This window comes from Sminthopsis crassicaudata, chromosome 1 (genome assembly GCF_048593235.1).
Source record: "Sminthopsis crassicaudata isolate SCR6 chromosome 1, ASM4859323v1, whole genome shotgun sequence".
In the NCBI taxonomy this organism is placed as follows: Eukaryota; Metazoa; Chordata; class Mammalia; order Dasyuromorphia; family Dasyuridae; genus Sminthopsis; species Sminthopsis crassicaudata.
The window spans coordinates 422,586,296-422,607,329 of record NC_133617.1 but is presented as its reverse complement, the minus strand read 5'-3'; the positions used below and the strand labels follow the sequence as shown (position 1 = coordinate 422,607,329).

The window sequence follows — 21,034 nt, the reverse complement described above, 5'->3', positions numbered from 1 at the left end:
TATGCTTTGAAAATAAAAAGGTTTTATAATAATAAAAAAATTTTTACAAAGAAAATAAATGCTTGTTAATTGAAAAAAATTAAAATAAAAGATACATTAAAAAGAGTCTACTAATCAATTGTCTTATATTCCAATCATTACCCTGCGACACCCTAGACCAAAATGCTCTTCATATATCCTCCATATATGTTGAAAGATAAGTAAGAAAGATAAGTCTTTCTTTAAGACAGCTGTCCTCCTTTTATACCTAAACTTATCCCTATCACTTAGCTGAGTGCCTATCACCAAGAAAATGCTTTTTCTAAAAATAATCAGGAGACATGTTCTGATTGTTAGAATACTCTTTCAAATAAACTCACTAGCATTAAAACATATTAATCATCAAGTCTAACTGGCTCAATAAATAATAAAAATCCATGATTCTAGACTCCAAAATAAGGAAGAAGAGTAAAAGAGAAGTAATTTGATGATTAACTTGAATGTATCTAGTTATGGCTCTTGGCACCAGAAGCAGCAGTTCTCAGTGTATATTTCTGCTAAAGAAACTAATTAAAAAAAAAAAAAAAAAAAAAAAAAAAAAAAGCACAACTCTTGATCAGGAAGCTCAAGTTGAGTATCTAGGATTTATATACAATATAGAATGACTTCAAGCAAGTCATTTTCTTCTCTGGACCTATATTTCTTCATTTCCCACCTGAGGGGACTGAACTAATCATCTCCAGGGTCCTCTTTAGTTCAAAGTCCTATGATTTGATGACACCAGAAAGGAAGATATCACCAGTCTCTTTCCCAATGTAAATACAAGTTATTTCCTTGTACTGTATGTAAATATAAAAAAATCATTCTCAGTAAGCAGTGGGAGTAAGGGAGAAAAATTCTGATTAATCAAATTTTTGGGTTAATAGACACTTACTACAATTTTAATAAACAGATTACCAATTTAAAAAAACAATACCACAGATTATATTTAACACTAAAACTAAGCTGAAAACAATTTCAGTTTTCTCTGATGTCTCAGAAGATATCACAGAATTTCTTGGTACTTGAGGATAAGCATTTTATGCCATAGATATCTCATAATGTCAATATGAAGATGTATAAATGCTGGTTAATAGGATTTTAGTTTACAGAATGCCACATAATAGAATTTGTTGTACATATGAAAAGGGTTATAAGGTTCTACTTCAAAAGCAATCTTGCCAGAAAAAAAATGGTCCTGTTATGTGGCAGCTCAAGGAAGCAGGAACTGGATAAACATGACCTTAAAGATCTTTTAGATGGAATAGTACTGTGCTATAAGAAATCATCATAAGAATCATCATAAGAAATGATGAACTGATTGATTTTAGAAAAATATGGAAATCTCTGCATGAAATAATGAAAAGTGAAATGAGCAGAGAATTAAGAGAATGTTGTATATAATAACAGCAATATTATTCAAAGAATAATTGTGAAAATCAAGTTATTCTGAGTTTTATAAATATTAAAATCAATCAAAAAGGAACTACAAAGGAGGATGCTAGCCATCTAAAGAACTGATGAATAAATAGAATTACACACGCTATGGTTTTTAACATATGTTTAGAAATCTGCATTGTGGGGAAAGGAGGGGGAATTGGAACACAAGGTTTTACAAGAGCTGATAATATGTATATGCTTTGAAAAATAAAAAGCTTTAATAAAGAAAAAAAAGATATGTGATAAATGGTGGCCTTTTCTAGTGTAGGATGAGGATGGAGGGAGGGAAACAATCTGGAACTTAAAATGTAATCAAAAATTTAATTTAATTTAATTTTTAAATATGTGTACATATATTGATTTGTTTGTTTATTTTAGAAGCAAAGACAGGTAGCTAGCTTTCAGCTAAAACCAAAGTATAAGCTCAATTCAATATATTAATTAATTAAGTCTATTTTAAGCAAGGCAGTATACTTCAAAGGTAAAAATAAAAACTATTCCCTACTCTCAAAGAGTTTAACATTCTATTGAGGAATACAATAAGTAATTAGATTAGAACACACAAATTTTTAAAAGAAACCTTAGGAAGGAGAGAACACTTAGAACTAGGAGGCCTAGGACTAGGAAAGGCTTGGCCTAAAAAGAAGCACTAAATATTATTCCAAGTGGAGGAGAGGAAGCTGAACATTCAAAGAAGTACATACGGCTTTAACAGAGTCATGAAGATGGATGACTGAAAGTTAGAGCTATGTGTGGGACAGTTTGCCTGGAATGCAGTACATTAAAAAAGAATAACATAAAACAAGTCTGCAAAAATGGATTGGAGACAGATGGTGTAAGCTTTAAAAATGCCAGGTTGAAGAGTCTATATTTTGTTCTAGAAGCAATGTAGAGCCACAAAACACCTGAGCAGGGCAGGGATATGGTCAGATCTGTGCTTTAAGGATTATTTTGGTTCTGAAGATGGATTGAAGAAAGGAACAAACTTAAAGCAGGAAGAGCAAATAGGAGGCTACTGAATGAACGTAGATGTGTTTTTAAATGGCTTGCTATAGTAGTAGTTCTATAAATGGATAAAAGGACACAAATGAAAGGTATTATATAGAGAAATGAAAAGCTCTGGCAACAAAATGAGTGAGGAAGAGAAGTATTAAGGATGACCAAGGTTTTAAACTTAGGTGATTGGTGCCCTCAATAGAAATAAGAAAATTTCTTTGAGCAAGAGTCAGAAAGGTGAGGTTGGGTGGAGATCATGAGTTGTTTTGGATAGAAGTTTGAAAAACTGATGGCATATGTTGGTAGAGATTTCCAGCAGGCAGTTGGTAATGAAAATAAGAGTTCAGCAGAGAAATCAGAGTACATGACAACCTAGGGAGTTATATGCAGACACAAAAATTGTTCCTATGGGAGCCAGAAAGCTCACCAAGAGTTATTCCCCAAATTTCTCCTTTTTCTACTTTACGCTGTAAAAATAAAAAATAAAAAATCAATACACAAAATTGTTCTTACAGACTAGATGACTTAGACACTGCCCCTATAATTTCTCTTGCCATAAAATGGGGATTTTCTAAAAGTACTGTTAAAGTCATAAAAGTTTTGAATTTCCTAGTATCATATTTCCAATGCAACCCTGAAGGCTGAAAAAACTCTAAAATTAAAGATGTCTAAAGGAATCAAGCCCAAACTTTAGGGAGTTTCCTGAGTTCAATAATTCAGTTTTTAAAATACTTCTGAACACTCACTTTTGTGTCCTTTCCTACCTTAGGCCCTGAAAGAGAGAAAGCCAGATTCAATACAGAACAGATCCTTGCCCTAAGTACATTGAAAGAATTGGATTTATGGATTAGAATTATACAGGATGAGAAGGTATAGGCGAGTTATACCTTGAACCAGTAGAGTGAGAGCACATAACCTCTCATGATATCCTCAATCGGTGGCAGTCATAAGGAAATATATATGCACTTCCTATATTTGAAGTAACTATCAAGAACCATTACAAAAAGAACTCATGTGGAATAACCAGAAAAAACAATATAAGACAATTAGTAGAATAATAAAATGCTAAACTGAATTCAAATAAGCACCAATATATACAATACCATGGTGACCAAGAAAGCAAAAATCAACATCAGCTAGAATTCTTACATGAAGCTAGTTTTCCAAAAATATTAAAATTATTCCTAGGATCCTATGATCATAGATTTAGAAGCTTTCATTAAAGGACTCTCCACTCTTGAGATTACTATATATACACACACACATATATATATTGCATTTATTTCTTTATATATCTTATCTCCATGCCAATTTCCATGCCCATCTCCAACCCACGCAAGGCTTGCTTATGTTCTTGTTTCCTCAGAGTCCAGAAAAATGATGTGCATATAGTAGGTGCTAAATAAATGTTTAATTTGTTGAATTGAATTTCCCAACACCAAAGAAAGCAAAGCTCCTGACTTTAATACAGCATGATGCTTCCTTTTCAGTTTTCTTTCCAGTTTATATTGATATGGTTAAGTCCATAATAATTCACCTACAGTTGTTTATAGAAGTCTAAAAACTCTAAATCTTAATACCCTCTGTCCTCTTTTCTACCATTTCACCATCATCACCCTTACTTACTCTGAAAATGAAATGGGACTCAACAAGCCTACAGGGCAATTAAAATTTCTGTTTTATGTATCCCCATGGTCAAAGAAACCATCAGTACCCACCTAACTGGTGATGAGCCTCTTAGCTCTCCAAAAGCTAATTTGGTCTGTCTTAAGAGTTATACTCAAAGCCTTTTTTCCTTAGGATGGTAGCATGTACAGAGCTTATCTTCTGCTTTCAAAGTCTTTCAGAAATCAGGGTAGCTTTCATAAGGCATTGAGGTAGGGCACTTTGTAGATACTCTGCAGAGGAAGACAGATAATAAATCCCTTCATGTATTTCTGGAGGGATTAATACAATACTATCCCCCTGGCAATATGGTAGCATAGGTTTAGGTGGGGAAAAGATAAATTTCCAACTTCTTTATGAATTTCATTTTCACTTAAGCAACAATTTTGTTCACTGACAAACTAATTAAAGAGACACGAGGATAGAGTGAACTAGAAATGCTCAATCTCTGCTTTATTTTTGTCAATTTATTGCATTTTTATAGACGTAAAACCAATATTGCTACAAGTTACCCTTCAACTTTTAAATCCCACTTTTGAGGTCCTGCCAATCTAGCCTTATTTCACATTGCTCTGAGGTATTCAAACCAGATTATTCACTGCCTACCAACCTATTCTGGACTTCATCATGCCCTTCTCTGTGTGTTGAAATGTTACACATTCTTCAAGACTTAATTCAAATACTAACTCCTTTGTGAAGACTTTCCTGATATTTGACTATAAATAAAATTTCTCACAATACTTTGCAGTATATAGAAAAAGTCTGTAGAACTAGGCTCAAATCTTAGCTCAGCTACTTATTACCTATGTGATCTTGGACACATTCTAATGGTCCATTTCAATGGCTTTCTTAGCATTCCATAGACATCACACTTCATCTACAATCTGTGCCACTGCACTGGTTGATCTCAGTCCTGGGATGCCTTCCCTCCTTAACTCTGCCTCTTAGAATCCCTAATTTCCTTCAAAATAAGTTGGAGAGCCACTTTCTACAGGCCTTTTTTGCTCCTCCCAACTGCCAGTACTTTCTCCCATAGAATTTACCTTATATTAATTTTGTACTTTTAAGAGCCAAAGAAATATGATAGCTAAGAACCTGCCTTAGAGTCAAGAAAACCTGTATTCAAGGCTTGTGAGTACTCTTGGCTGTGTGACCCTAGGCAAATCACTTCAATCCTCAGGATTCCAGAAAACTTTTTTTTAAATTAATTTTATAATTATAATTTTTTTAGACAGTACATATGCATGAGTAATTTTTTTTTCTACATTATCCCTTATATTCACTTTTCCAAATTTTCCCCTCCCTCTACTCCCTCTCCTAGATGACAGGCAATCCCATATATATTAAATGTGCTACAGTATAACCTAGATACAATATATGTGTGTAAAACCAAATTTCTTGTTGCACAGTAGGATTCCGAAGGTATAAGTAACCTGGGTAGATAGACAATAGTGCAAACAGTTTACATTCAATTCCCAGTGTAGGATTCCAGAAAACTCTTAAGGCCATAAGCTACAAAGCAGGTATTCTTCTGTTCTCAAAATGTATCCAGAGAATCCTGGGGGTCTCTGAAAACCTTTCAAAAGATTGACAAATTAAAAATTAGTTTTTATTTCTAATATGGTAAATATTGATAAATATAACACAGAGAAACAAAAACTCTTTGGACAGGTTCTCAATTTTTAATAACAAAGATCATGAGTACAAAAGTTTTATATAAATTGTAGAATGTGCATCCTCTGGAGGAGTTCCCTAGAGCTACAAAATCATTTTGTCTTTCCATCTCTTTGAGGATGTTGTTACTTCCCCTCCAGAATGGGAGTTGCTTAAGGACTAAAACTGCCTCACTTTGTCTAGGCACTAAACTTTGATATATAAAAGACACATAATAATTATTTGTTAGCTGATTAAATGCAGCCTTCGTTTCTAATATTACTTCCCCTTTCCAGACCCTACTTTTGGCCAAACTTCTTTCAGGAATTCCTCCCAACTTCTGGCACCCTGATGATGTTCCTTATCATTAAAATCACCTTCCTGTCCTTTTCTGCCACTTGAAATCCTACTTAAGTTTCAAGGTTCAAATAAACTTTCCTTATGAAGCTTTCCTTGATTTCTCCTTGGAAATAAGCTCTTCCTTTTCAGAATTCAAAACTCGTAGCACTCTGCACTTTTTATGTACTTATTTTCTACTTTGTATTATAATCATTTTGTAGGTATTTATCTACCTTATTCTACCTTATCTGTATCTACTTATATCTACCTTATTTTATAAGCTCCCCGAGGACAGGGACTGAATCTTATTTATATTATGATCTCAGTATTTAAGCATAATACTTTGTAAAATTTGTTAATTTTTTTAATGTCTATACCTTAGTGTTTTAATCACTTCTTCCATGATGCCTCTACCATCTGGGCAGAAGCAAATTAAAGAAGTAGCCTGGCAGACAACCATAAGAAAAACAATGCTTTCGGAGTAGAGTAGGCAGCAACCAAACAGTAAGTAGCCTACAGAACACATGCCAGATGGAACAATCCATTACAACTTGTCTATTAGTAGACAACAAAAGCCATGTGTTATTCTATACAGAACTAAAACTCAGCTATTAGAAATATTGTATCTAGAGTTAAAAAAAAATTAACTTTTTAAAAAATGTGTTCTCTTTACCTATATACTCAGACTCTATTTTTATAGATTAAGGATGGCTTCAAAGGAGGGTGAATGGAGTTTGGCCTAGGATTAGGAAATCGAGAAGACATTTATTGTACTGTACTACTCCTTTATGGAAGAAAGAAAACAAGATTAATAGAGTAGAACTTGGGTGTAGGCTGTTGACAAGATTATGAATATTGTCAAGTGGAGAAATGGTTTAACAATTGTCCATCTCACAGAATTCCACTGGGGACACAGGAGGAAGGATTCAAGTTTTAGTGGGGTGGGGTTAATCCCAGTTCTACCCCAGTTATGGTGGAAAAGGTCCAGACTTGAGCCAATATTCTTAGTGCTGAGAGCAAGAGAACAGGTTCCCAAATGATGGGGCAGAAAATACAAGTAGGGGCAGTAGGTGTACAAAAATCCTACTCCAGATTAGAATAATTGGTCACGGTCTTGTTTCCTCTTGAGGAGGCTACTAAACTATCCCACTTACCAACGTGAATGTGTTTAGGGCTATAGTTTGCCCACAAGGACAGTTTCCTTTGCCCCACCAATCCCAAAGGTAGCCATTATCCTGGAAAGCAAGCCTATGGAAATAAGATTTGGCAATTACTTCTGCAGATGCTGCAGCCCCTGCCTTCTCAGAAAAATAAAGTCCTTACTTCAAAGTCGCTGGTGCTCAAATGATTCAACATTAGAAAAGGTTATTGATTATCAATAGAAATAATCTTACAAAAGATCCCCTTCTATCTAAGTTGTTTTTCCCATAGGAATGTAAATTCCTGATCTCTTTCCCTTGGAGCTTCCCATGGAGGGGTCGATATTTCTTAACTGGCATCATGTCTGCTCTCTAATCCCTATGAAGCCAAAATCTTCAAGAAGAGGACCAAAAAGTTCATCTGATACCACTTAGGTAGATATGTCAAGACCAAGAAAAACTTGTATAAACCAAGAGTCACTGACAACAGAGTACAAAGAAGAATCAAGGGACAGATTTTGATGCCCAATATTCTTATGCTCATCTCTCCAGACTAACTGCACATAACTCCTCCTCTACACTCCAAAGTGGAATAAGTGCTATTCCTCAATACATAGCATCTGTGGCTTCTATGCCTAGTCCATGCCTAGTGCTTTCCCTCTTCATCTGTATCTTTTTTGGAGCCCCTTCAAAATCCCTCCAAGGATCAGTTCAAGTGCCATCTCCTTTAAAGGGCCCTTCATGTTTATCCAAGTGATTACATTATTCTACCTCCCCATTTATTAGATTTCTTTTGTAAAATCCGGTTTTTACTTATTTGCAAACATGGTGAATCTCTTTGAGGAGAGGAACATCTCAAAAGATAGTTCAAAGAAAGGTGAAACCAGTCCCAGTCAGAAGTTTATTTACATTCTATTGAGACAGATAACATATAAATAAGTATAGATATATTCCAGGTAGCTGAAAGGCATTTTTAGAAAAATGGATTATAGAAATGTAAATAAAAACAACTCTCAAGTGCCACCTCGCACTTCTCAGATTGGCTAAGATGAAAGGAAAAGATAATAAAAGTTGAAGGGGATGTAGGAAAACTGCAAGACTAATGCAGTATTGGTGGAGTTGTGAACTGATTTGGAACTATGTCCAAAGATCTATAAAACTGTGCATATCCTTTGATCTATCAGTCTCACTACTGGGTCTGTATCCCAAAGCAATGATAAAAGAGGGAAAAAGATGCAAATGTGCAAAAATGTTTGTAGCAGCTCTTTTTGTGGCAGCAAGGAATTAGAAATTGAGTGGATGCTTATCAATTGGGGAATGGTTCAATAAGTATATTTTATGAATGTAATGGAATATTATTATTCTATAAGAAATGATGATCAAAAAACCTAGAAAGAGTTAATGAACTGATGTTGAATGAAGTGAGTGAGCATTATACACAGTAACAGCAAGATTATATAATGATCAACTATAATACACTTAGTTCTTCTCATCAATGCAGGTGATCCAAGACAATTCCGATAAATTTGGGATGGAAAATGGCATACACATCCAGAAGAACTATGGAGCCAAATACAGATCAAAGTATACAATTCTCACCTTTTTTTTTTTGTTTGTTTGTTTTTTGCTTCTTTCTCATGGGTTTTCCCTTTTGTTCTGATTTTTCTTTCACCACATAACTAATATGGAAATGTTTAAAAATAACTATACATTACATGTGAATTCTACCAAACATTTAAAGAACAATTAACTCCAATGCTATATAAACTATTTGAAAAAAATAGGTATTGAAGGAGTCCTACCAAATTCCTTTTATGACACAGACATGGTACTGATACCTAAACCAGGTAGATAGAAAACTGAGAAAGAAAACTATAGACCAATTTCCTTAGTGAATATTGATGCTAAAATCTTAAATAAGATATTAGCAAAAAGACTTCAGAAAATCATCCCCAGGATAATACACTATGATCAAGTAGGATTTATACCAGGAATGCAGGGCTGGTTTAATATTAGGAAAACTATTAGTATAATTGACCATATTAATAAAAACCATATGATCATCTCAATAGATGCAGAAAAAGCATTTGATAAAATCCAACTTCCATTCCTACTAAAAAAGCTTGAGAGTATAGGAATAAATGGACTATTCCTTAAAATAATAACGAGCATATATTTAAAACCTTCAGTAAACATCATATGTAATGGCGATAAACTAGAACCTTTCCCTGTAAGATCAGGAGTGAAACAAGGTTGCCCACTATCACCATTACTATTCAATATAGTACTAGAAACTCTAGCCTCGGCAATAAGAGCCGAGAAAGAGATTCAAAGAATTAAGAGTAGAATATGAAGAAATCAAATTATCACTCTTTGCAGAGAACCCCAAAGACTCTGCTAAAAAGCTATTAGAAATAATTCAGAATTTTAGCAAAGTTGCAGGATACAAAATAAATCCACATAAATCCTCAGCATTTTTATACATTACCAACACAATCCAACAGCAAGAGATACAAAGAGAAATTCCATTCAAAATAACGGTCGATAGTATAAAATATTTGGGAATATATCTACCAAAGGAGAGTCAGGAATTATATGAGCAAAATTACGAAACACTTTCCACAAAAATAAAGTCAGATTTAAATAATTGGAAAGACATTCAGTACTCTTGGATAGGCCAAGCGAATATAATTAAGATGACAATACTCCCCAAACTAATCTATTTATTTAGTGCTATACCAATCAGACTCCCAAGAAACTATTTCAATGACCTAGAAAAAATAACAACAAAATTCATCTGGAAGAACAAAAGGTGGAGAATTTCAAGGGAAGTAATGGAAAAAAAAAATTAAATGAAGGTGGTCTAGCGGTACCTGATCTAGAACTATATTATAAAGCAACAGTCACCAAAACCATTTGGTATTGGCTAGGAAATAGACTAGTTGATCAGTGGCATAGGTTAGGTTCACAGGGCAAGATAGTGATTAAAAATAGCAATCTAGTGTTTGACAAACCCAAAGATCCCAAATTTTGGGATAAGAATTCATTATTTGACAAAAACTGCTGGGAAAACTGGAAATTAGTATGGCAGAAACTAGACATAGACCCACATTTAACACCACATACTAAGATGGGTCCAAGATTTAGGCATAAAGAACAAAATCATAAATAAATTGGAGGAACATGAGATGGTTTACCTCTCAGACTTGTGGAGGAGGAAGGAGTTTGTGTCCAAGGGAGAACTAGAGACCATTATTGATCACAAAATAGAAAATTTTGATTATACCAAATTAAAAAGTTTCTGCACAAACAAAACTAATGCAAACAAGATTAGAAGGGAAGTAACAAATTGGGAAAACATTTTTACAGTTAAAGGTTCTGATAAAGGCCTCATCTCCAAAATATACAGAGAATTGACTTTAATTTATAAGAAATCAAGCCATTCTCCAATTGATAAATGGTCAAAGGATATGAACAGACAATTTTCAGATGATGAAATTAAAACTATTTCCACTCATATGAAAGAGTGTTCCAAATCACTATTGATCAGAGAAATGCAAATTAAGACAACTCTGAGGTATCATTACACATCTGTCAGATTGGCTAAGATGACAGGAACAAATAATGATGAATGTTGGAGGGGCTGTGGGAAAACTGGGACACTGATGCATTGTTGGTGGAGTTGTGAAAGAATCCAACCATTCTGGAGAGCAATCTGGAATTATGCCCAAAAAGTTATCAAAATGTGCATACCCTTTGACCCAGCCATACTACTACTGGGCTTATATCCCAAGGAAATACTAAAGAAGGGAAAGGGGCATGTATGTGCCAAAATGTTTGTGGCAGCCCTTTTCATAGTGGCTAGAAGCTGGAAAATGAAAGGATGTCCATCAATTGGAGAATGGTTGGGTAAATTATGGTATATGAATGTTATGGAATATTATTGTTCTGTAAGAAATGACCAACTGGAGGAATACAGAGAGGCTTGGAGAGACTTACATCAACTGATGCTAAGTGAAACAAGCAGAACCAGAAGATCATTATACACTTCAACAATGATACTGTACGAGGATGTATGCTGATGGAAGTGGATATCTTCAACACAGAGAGGAGCTAATCCAATTCCAATTGATTAATGATGGACTAAATCAGCTACATCCAGAAAAGGAACACTGGGAAATGAGTGTAAACTGTTATTTTTACCTTCTGAATCCAATTCTTCCTGTGCAACAAGAAATTCGGTTCTACACACATATATTGTATCTAGAATATACTGTAATATATTTAACATGTATAAGACTGCCTGCCATCTGGGGGAGGGGGTTGGGGGAGGAAGGGAAAAAATCTGAATAGAAGTAAGTGCAAGGGATAATGTTGTAAAAAATTACCCATGCATATATACTGTCAAAAAAAAAGTTATAATTATAAAATAAAATAAAAATTAAATTAAGAAAAAATAAAATAAAATAAAATCTTCATTCTTGACCTTTCTGTAACATATGGCACTATTGGTCAACTCCTCACTGCTCTTTCCTTTCTGGGTTTAAAATATTGCTTTTTCTCAAGTCTCCTCCTATAGATCTGACTTTTTCTTCTCAGTACTCTACTGGATCTTTATCTGTGTCACGTCCATTAACCAAGGATGTCCCCCAAGGTTTTGTTGTGGAATCCTCTTTGGCCAGCTCCTTATAGACTATCACCCATCTATCAACAAGTATTTATGAGCTGATACTTCTGATAACAGATTTCCTCTTATCCCTACTTAGCCTGTGATGTGGCTTCCTTAGTTATGCCTTCATGGTAATGCTGGGCTTCCACTCATGGATTGCAGGCTGCCTATCTTCAACAGTGTGATGCCCACCTAAAGTCAAATTTTATGCTGAAAATTCCTAGTTCTGGCTCTGGACAGCTTCTGTTTCTTGGCCCAAGTAAGCAAAATTTCTACCTTTCTTGCTTTGTTGCTTTTTTTTTTTTTTTTTTTTTTTAAAGCTAGAGGGCAAGGGAAAATGGAACTGAACCTAAAACACCTCTGAGATGAGAACTAGAAAGAAGGTAAAGAGGATCCCTGAGGGCCAAAATCTTTCCTTTCTTTTGCAATCCTTTTTCATATAACACACTACTCAGCACATAGAAGGCCCTTACTATATGCTGCTAATTCCAGTAAAATGGAAAAAAATATATTTAAACATGCAAGAATACAAAAAAGTAAGCTTTAAGATCTTTTCAAATATTTTAAAAATACAAACTGTTTTTCTTCTACATCCTTTTCCCCCCAACATCCAAAATACACACACACACAACTTTCAACATTTCTCTCTTTCTTCAATGAAATTCTTCAATAAAATTCCAATGGCCTTAATTCTCCTCACTATTTCAAGTTTTCTCCTCATTCCAACCCAATCTCCAAATCTTTGCCAGACATTTTCTTCAAATATAGATCTGACTTTATTACTTCCTTACTCAATAAACTCTAATTGATTTCTGTTACATCAAGGATAAAATATAAACTGTTAGCTTTTAAAGCCCTTCACAATCTGACCTGATTCTCCCTGTCCAATCTCATTAAATATTATTCACCCCCTTCACTCTACTGTTCAGTCAAATTGGCCTTCTCTCTTTTACTCCATTTCCCATGCCTTTACATCCCTGGCATACTCCCTATTCACTTTTGCCACATAGAATCCCTCAATTTCAAAATGCAGGTCAAATATCAACTTCTATATAAAGTCTTTCCTTATTACCTCAGTTGCTACTATTTTTGTCTCCCAAATTACCTTGTACTTAATTACTCTCCATTTATTTCTTTTATTCTATATACATATATGTATTCTTTTATTCCATATGTGTGTCTAAGATTTTTTTTCATATTTTTTTGTATTTGTTTTCTTAAATGATCAATTACTGACCAAGAAAAATCTAGAGTTAGGTAAACACATTGTGCTTAATAAATAATCCTGGTCCTAATCCCAAAAGCTTAAAATGGTCTGGCTTGAGAATAATAATATTGTAGAGTTTTTAAAAATTAAATAATATTGAAAAGTTCAACAAACTAAAAGAAATATGAAGCCTTTACGGGTCAAGTGATTTTGCGATCAATTTAAAACATCTTTTTCTATTCCTCAAAATATCCCACAGGTTTTTCAAATCACCCAAGCACAACTCACATGCATACTTACAATAGAGTAAATTATATGAGTTCAGAGATGTTTTACTATAAGAAAACTAGCAATAAAAGCCATAATGAGCTCAAAGTCTAAAGTCATGGTTATAGTCTTTCACTGCCACATAAAATCATCTGAGACTAAACATCACTTTAAATTCAAGAAACTCAAACCATAGCTTGTTCAGGCATCAAAATAACTATAAAAAAGGTAATGTCTAATGAACAGAACATACACTGGAACTATCACTAGCTGTATGACTATAGGCAAATCACCTCATCTGAGCCTTAATTTTCTCTTTCCAATGGGAATAGCATCTTTCTCACCTATCACACAAGAATGCTATGATGGGATAATATAACCAAAGAAAGCATTTTGAAAAGTGTAATGTAGTCTCTTTGTTTTTTTTTAAATTGAGCACACCACATTACAAGTTTCCACTAAATACACCTGTCTTCCTTTACACCCACTTTAAATAGTTTCAAGCAAAAGATGGGTTATATGTGTGTATATATATAATATATATCAAATGTAATAATTATATATATATATATATATATAATTATTACATCAAATGTAATTATATATACACACACACACACACACATATATGTGTGTGTGTGTGTGTATTATAGTGCTTTATATATCTTCAGTACAATACCCCTAACTGTTATGTGGTCATAAACACTTGACAAGAAACACAACAAGCAGCTGTTGTGAGAAATTTCACAAAAAAGGCCAGAATCCCAGAATTTCAGGTCAATAGTATTCCCTCTCATCACTCAGGAAGAGAGAAAATGAATCACTTTGTGTCAGGTCTCCAGAAAAATGTCCAATGGACATTCATCCACTTGTATAAGGCAAGTAATCACATTATACTAAAGGAGTGAAAGAGAGAAAGAGTTGATTTTAATTTTCTGGCCATCTCAAATCCTCAAAGAATGGGCTCTGAAAAATTTGTACTGGCAATTCAGTTTTTAGTCCTCATTTATAAGACTGAAAGAAGGATCAGGCAAGACTCAAGTGATTTCTTGACCCCCAAAATAGAGGAAAATTGAGGACATATGAAGGAAAGGGTCCTAAGTTTCTGGACTAACCATACTCAACTACTTTATCATTCATTCAACTTTGCAGCTACTGAAAATTTTCTTGTAGAACTTGGAAACCCACTTCTCAAACAATTCCTCATCAAGCTGCGCTAGAACATAATTCTCATTTTAATCTCATTGCAAATGTGGACTCCCCTCCTGAATCCTCTAGTTCTGAAAGGAAAAGTTTTTGCTTTATCTTACTAGGAAGCAGGCCTCCACAAACACTTTTTAGTCATCTCCATCCTAGTGTATTATCTCTTATTTTCTAGCTCCCATTTATGTGTCATCTTCACCTAATAGAATATAAGTTCCTTGAAGTCAAAGATCATCTCTCCTGCTTGCACATGAATCCCCAATGCTTAGTGCAATTCCTGGCACATAATTAATGACCTATCTATTATCTACCCATCTACCCATCCTTCTATCCTGTATGTTAGAACTATGAGACTCACATAAGAGATAAAAGGTCTGGGAAGGAGAACAGAAGAAACTCTCTGTAACAGGAAACATCAGTAGAGAAAATTACTTGAAAAAACAGCAATGAATCTTCAAATGACCATTCTGAATGCCTAAAATCACTTATCTCATGTGAAAGAACTGACTACCTGACAAGGAAAAGAGCAACTAGTCCCAGAAGTTACAATGAGTCAGTACTCTTTTGGCTTGCATGAAAAAGCAACAATCAAAAACCACTTTCCCCAATTACCTTTTATCCACTTTAAAATTCTGAGCTAGATTTTCTTTTAAACAATGTTCTACACAAGGTTTTGCAAAGGTGAATGTTGAAAACTATGCATATGTTTTGAAAACAAAAAACTCTAAAAATAAAATAAAATATTCTAACAAAGTAAAAAAAAATGGGGGGGAGAACAAGTCTATTTTACGTAAGAAGTATTTTGTGTGCTTCTCAAGTTAGGAAACTTCTAATCAGTTGCAATGAATCCTACTGAATGTGGTAAAAGAACAGTTTCAACTTTCAATTGTTTCTCTGGCACCGTCTATGGTAAGAGAATATAAAAACAAGGATATACTCCACTATCTTTCAGCATCACCGCTTAGGGAAACAAGGCACTAAGATATTGTCTGATGAATTTCAACAGTCAATAACAGTCAATATTCTCTCTGTGTCTGAAGATCACAGCAATATGCTGGGGAAAACCAAACTTTCCCCACAATTCCAGCCTCTCCCCTACAAACAGTTCCTGGGAGTTTTTAAAGCATAGAATATTTGGAGCACCTGATCTGAACTCTTCCATGGCTCCCAAGTCCTCCTTTCTCTTAGCATAATCAAAACTATTCCTCCCAAAGGGCCCTCAAAACAGCACAACCTTGTTCTATTACCAACTAGTTTTTGTCAGCAGCAATGAGAATAGGCCCACTCACCTCTCACTGATACTTTTGTGAGCCCTAGAAAATTTGAAAAAGATGAGGAAATGGTGCCCAAATTTTGCCAATTTGGCATTCCTTCAGAAGGAAGTACTCTGCAGTTGGGGAAACCTCAAAATGGCAGGTTAAAGAGATCTGAGCAAGAAAAATATTTTAGGCTCACTGATAGATTGGCTGAAGGGGAAGATGGGTAGGATGGATGGAAAAGTGACATAATTAAGTAGTATCTCAAGGTATGATAAGCAGAAAAGGTAATGGTCCCAAGCCGAAGGCCAAATAGAGGTGACACCCCTTCAATAATCTCAAAGAAGTTTTCATGGACGTGGCAGGGGTTAGATAAGGACCTTCCAAGTGGGAAAAAACAGAACAAAACAAAACACTGACTTAGGAATCCAACTGAAACCTTCAATTGGGTGACCTTGAGCAAATAGTCACTTAATTACTGTGGACTTTAGTTTCCCCATCAATAGAATTCCTCATAGTCCCCGGCTATATCAAAATCTATGATCCCTGATTTCTCAAGGATTGGAGAAGATGAACTCCATCCAGTGCTGATTCCTGGTAAAACAATCAGGAAACCCAACCATAACAGAGAACCTGGACTTGGTTCAAATAATACCTCTATCTTCCAGTTCGGTACCAACTTAACTATGTTTTTAGGAATATGTTTCAAACTGGGGTTTGGTTTATTTAAAGGGGCCAAAAGAGAGAGTCTTTCTCTGCCTTGGCCCCAGTCGAGGCAGAAGGCTAGTATTTGGGTTCTGCGTCAATCAGTGGGTTTCTTACACCCAGTTTACTGCCCGAACCCTGGAAGCGCCTCGCCCGAGACCAGTAGGGTAGAAGTTGCCTCACGAGAGCTCCACGGCGGAGCCTACCCGAGATGCACGCGTCCGGATTCCCGGACAAGGAAGCAGCTGTCCCCGGGACGGGACTGGTCACGACGGGGGGCGGAGGGGACAGGAGCAGAGGCTTGTGGGGGAGGGGACACTGGGGACAGCCGGCCCAGGAAAGGCTACTTGTGAGGAGGGGGGGGGGGGGGGAGCACGAGAAAAGACTGACAAAGAGCGGCTCTCCGCGGGCCGGCCGGGCTCGGGAAGGAAGAGCTAGCTTCTCACCGGACTTGGGAGGGTACCGATAGGCCGAGTTCGCCTGAATGTCGATGTCCTCCACCCCGGCGATCCGGCGGCTTAGGATGGACCCCATGGCGCCAGGGGTGGAGGGAGAATTGGAAGAGGCTCCGGACTGTCGAGGGACACTGGGGGATCCTCACACGGACATAATACGGCTGAGGTCCAAGCTGCCCGGCCCCAAACACAAACACCCACCGCAACTGCGGCGACAGCGGCGGCGGCGGCGACGGCGGCGGCGGCTCGGCCCCCTTCTCCCCACCCCCATCGCGAAGGCTGGCCCCTACGCCACTGCCCTCTTCCCTCCCGCTCCCTGCCCCAGAGAGCTATGGGAAAGAAAGTTTTCTAGCTGCTGAGAGAACCGGCTCACAACACGGAAATCCACCCCTTGGAACTACACGTCCCAGAAATCCCCATCTCCGGGGCCTGCCAGACTGTTGACATTCTCCCAGGGCCATACTAGAGGAACTAAATCACGAAGGGGATGAAGTCTTTCCTGAACCTTTAGTCTCTTACTCCCCTTCCTTCTTCAGTTCGAACACATCGGCATTCTATGCACTATCACACTGCCGTATTCCCTTGGAGCGAAATATCTATTAATGAAATCTAGCCCTTCCATTTACCTCCTTCCCTGCGATGGAAAATCCCACCGTTTCACCAATGGTTCCCTCCGTTTGTCAGGGCCCCAGCTCTGCTGGCAAGGACCAGCAGAGGGTGCTTCGGGACTTTTCACCCTGTATGTGAATGGAGAAAGAGCCAAAGCTGAAGTTTCCAAGAAGACCTGCGGAAACTCCAGTAAATACGGTTTGGAGTGACCGTGCTGACGAGCATCAGTATTCCGAACAACTTGGAGCTGCTCTGAAACGCGTCCAGGGAAATGTGTGCCTGGGCTTTTGCAACTTCGGGAAAGGCAGAAGTTCCCAATTTACTTACTGATGAACAAAATGAGCTACAGAAGGCATCATCATATTGCGCTAGCAGAACTGGAGATAGATTCAAGCTCTACTAATTTGAAATTAACTTGAATTATCTTTTACCTTGGAATTCTGCGATCTGCAATCAGTCAACAAGTATTCAGTATCTCCTCCTCCGTATTATGCACAGTGCTGACAGCTGGGGAAGGCTTGGAACGAGTTCACATTATATTGGGCTGTTAATATCATATAGGTGGGCATTCCCTCCCTAAAGACATGCAGATGAGCCCATTTAAGAGTTCTAGAATGTTGTGGCTTAAAACTAATTACAGAAGATTCTTCGACTTTCTTAGGCTAATTCTGTGAGGAGAGACCCAGTCCACCAACCACGTCATATGGAAATCTTTCCAGCTTGGTAAACAGCCAGGGTTTGTTACTGAGCTGCCATAACATTTAGGAGCCCATTATTGCCTCTACCTTGCAATAAAACATTGACATAGAACTTCAGTCGTGAAAAAGTTACACTGTTGCTATGATTGTATTGATAATCCAATCAAAAACAGAAATTACATGGAAACTGCAATATTCATAGAACTAATTTGGTGGTAATGGTAACTAATCAAAAAATATTTACTACACTTACTACGTGCCAGGAACTGTGTGTGCTAAGCTTTGGGAATACAAAAAGCTGCAAAACACAGTCCCTACTCTCAAGGAGCTTAAAGTCGAATAGAGACAAGCAAACGTCTATAAAGAAAACAAGCTAAGAGGTTAAAGACTGAAATTAAGAAGGAATGAAGAAGGCTTCCTATAGAAGGTGGCATTTTAGTTGAGACTTCAAGGAAGCCAGAGAGATCAGTAATAAAAGGAAGGAGAGCCTTCCAGGCTTGGAAGACAGCCAGAAAGAATGCCCAGAGCCAAAAGATGAAATGTCTTATTGATGGGACGTCAGAAAGCCAGTATTACTGAATGGAAGAGTACATGGTGGCAAGAATGGTTTAAAGAGACTGGAAAAGCAGGAGGGAGCTGGGTTATGAAAGGTTTTGAATGCTAAACCGAGCATCTTGTATTTGCTCCTGGAGGCAATACAGGTGGAATTTACTTATAGATAAGATTGTATAAAGATCTATTTTAAAACAGCCAGATTCTATTTTAAGAAATATAACAGCACTTATATGGCACTTTAAAGTTTGCAAAGCACTTTATATATTTGCTACCTCATTTGTAACAGCTTTCATTAAGGTTAAAGATAATCAATGATTAGAATATAATAATATAAACAGGTAGATTCAGGATATTAGAGCTGAAAGAAACATCAAGCATCTATCTAGTCAGTCCCTTTCATTTTACAAAACAGGGGTCTTATATGCCCCAGAGATTGATTTGCCAAACAGCACACAACTTTCCATGAAAATTTGCTTTTAAAGAATCTTTATTAAAATTAAATATCCATGCCTGTCATCTAGGGGAGGAAGTAGAGGGAGGGAGGGAGGGGAAAATTTGGAAAAATGAATACAAGGGATAATGTTGTAAAAAAAAAAATTACTATGCATATGTACTGTCAAAAAAATTATAATTATAAAATTAATTTTAAAATTAAATTAAATTAAATATCCAATAGCTCGATATGGAGTAGCAAGTTCTCTTTAAGGAGTTTGTAATCTTAGTAGTGAAGGAAATAACTTGTATCACATAATAATTTAATGTAAAAATGAAAGATTATTATGGAATAAAGTTAGGCTAAGAAAGCAACATAGAAGACAGTGCTTGGAATGTAACAGGCTCTTAAATCCTTGTTGATTTGATTTCTTGACTGAAGAAAGGTAAAATCTTGAACTGAATCTTGAAAGAAATGTAGGATTATGGTGATGAAAATATTAGAAGGCAGAGATGACTGCAGATCTGCCAAAGCTATGAAGAAGGAGGAATGAAACATTGGTTATCCTCAACCCTTCCTTGTTTTCCTTTGTTCTTGAGGAGGACCAAAGTGAGATCAATTACAATGTATCTGACTGTGGTTGCTCAGACCACTACAAGCTCAGAGTGCTCTGACACAGATCAGATACAAATAGTCTCCATGAACATTTGGAGTGTCTTCTTTAATTTTGTGCATCTCGAATTTCTTCTGAGTTAATTCAATTCTGCTTTGCTCATAAAGCATAGTACCTTCTCTGATGAGGGCACACCACACTGGGCAGTCCTAGTGCCTCCCATGTCATACAATGGATTCTAAAATTCTTAAGAGATACCTTAAGAGTGTCTTTATTGCTTTTTCTGAACACTTTGTGAGCACTTGCATTTATGTGAGTTCTCCATAAAATTTTTTTTTTTTTGACAAACTACATTAGGCATTCTAACAATGTGGCCAGCCCGACAAAGTTGTATTTTCTGAATTAGAGTTGGAATGCTTGACAGTTTAGTTAAAGAAAGGACTTCAGTGTCTGGTATCTTATCCTGCCAGATCTTCAGAATCTTCCTAAGACAATTCAAATGGAAGCAATTCAGCTTCCTGGCATGGTACTGATTTGCTGTCCAGGTTTTACAGGCGTACAAGAATGAGGTCTGCAAAATGGCTCTGTACATCTTCAGTCAATCTAATACCTCTGCTCTCCTTCAGAGCCTCCCAAACCCTGAGCTAGCTCTGGCAATGCATAGTTCAATCTCATTATCAATGTGGACGTCCCTGGAAAGTATACTGTATACTGTCACGGTATAATGTCAAGTATAAGGTCAAGGTAGAAGAACTTATCCAGAGCATTCAAAGCATCTCTAATGAAAAATGGAGTTCTAGGAAAGGCAAAAGAAAAAAAAGCTATTCAGTGAATCTGTAGAGAGAATGGTTTAGCAGGGTATCCTACCAGTATTAAAGGCAAAATTTTAACTATTTCAGATATTCAGAGGGATAGGGAAAAAATAGCCATATAAGAAATATACCAAAGCAGGAGACAATTTTCCTTGTGTTTTAATTTTAACTCATCTGACCTTTTATGTGATCTTTGGAAATCTTTAGAAAATCTGAAAAATAAATAAAAATCTCTTAGACAAAGAAGTCCCCCCCTACTTACTGCTTTAAAGGGCTGGATGAGGTAAAGAACAAAGCTGAAC

General features: G+C 36.4%; 1 protein-coding gene across 5 annotated transcripts in view; it reads right to left on the bottom strand.

Moving 5' to 3' along the window:
• The window catches only part of MGRN1 (mahogunin ring finger 1), a 110,169-nt gene extending 92,282 nt beyond the window's left edge, over nt 1–17,887 (bottom strand). For 2 of the 5 annotated variants that reach the window (XM_074280407.1, XM_074280405.1), the window contains exon 1: nt 17,004–17,299. In XM_074280407.1, coding sequence (XP_074136508.1) covers nt 17,004–17,091 — 88 coding nt within the window. In that variant the 5' untranslated portion in view covers nt 17,092–17,299. Of the gene's footprint in view, nt 1–17,003; nt 17,300–17,638 lie in introns of those variants that run through there. The other 3 variants (XM_074280409.1, XM_074280406.1, XM_074280410.1) reach the window with 2 other exon arrangements.
• Between the last annotated feature and the right edge of the window lie 3,147 nt (nt 17,888–21,034).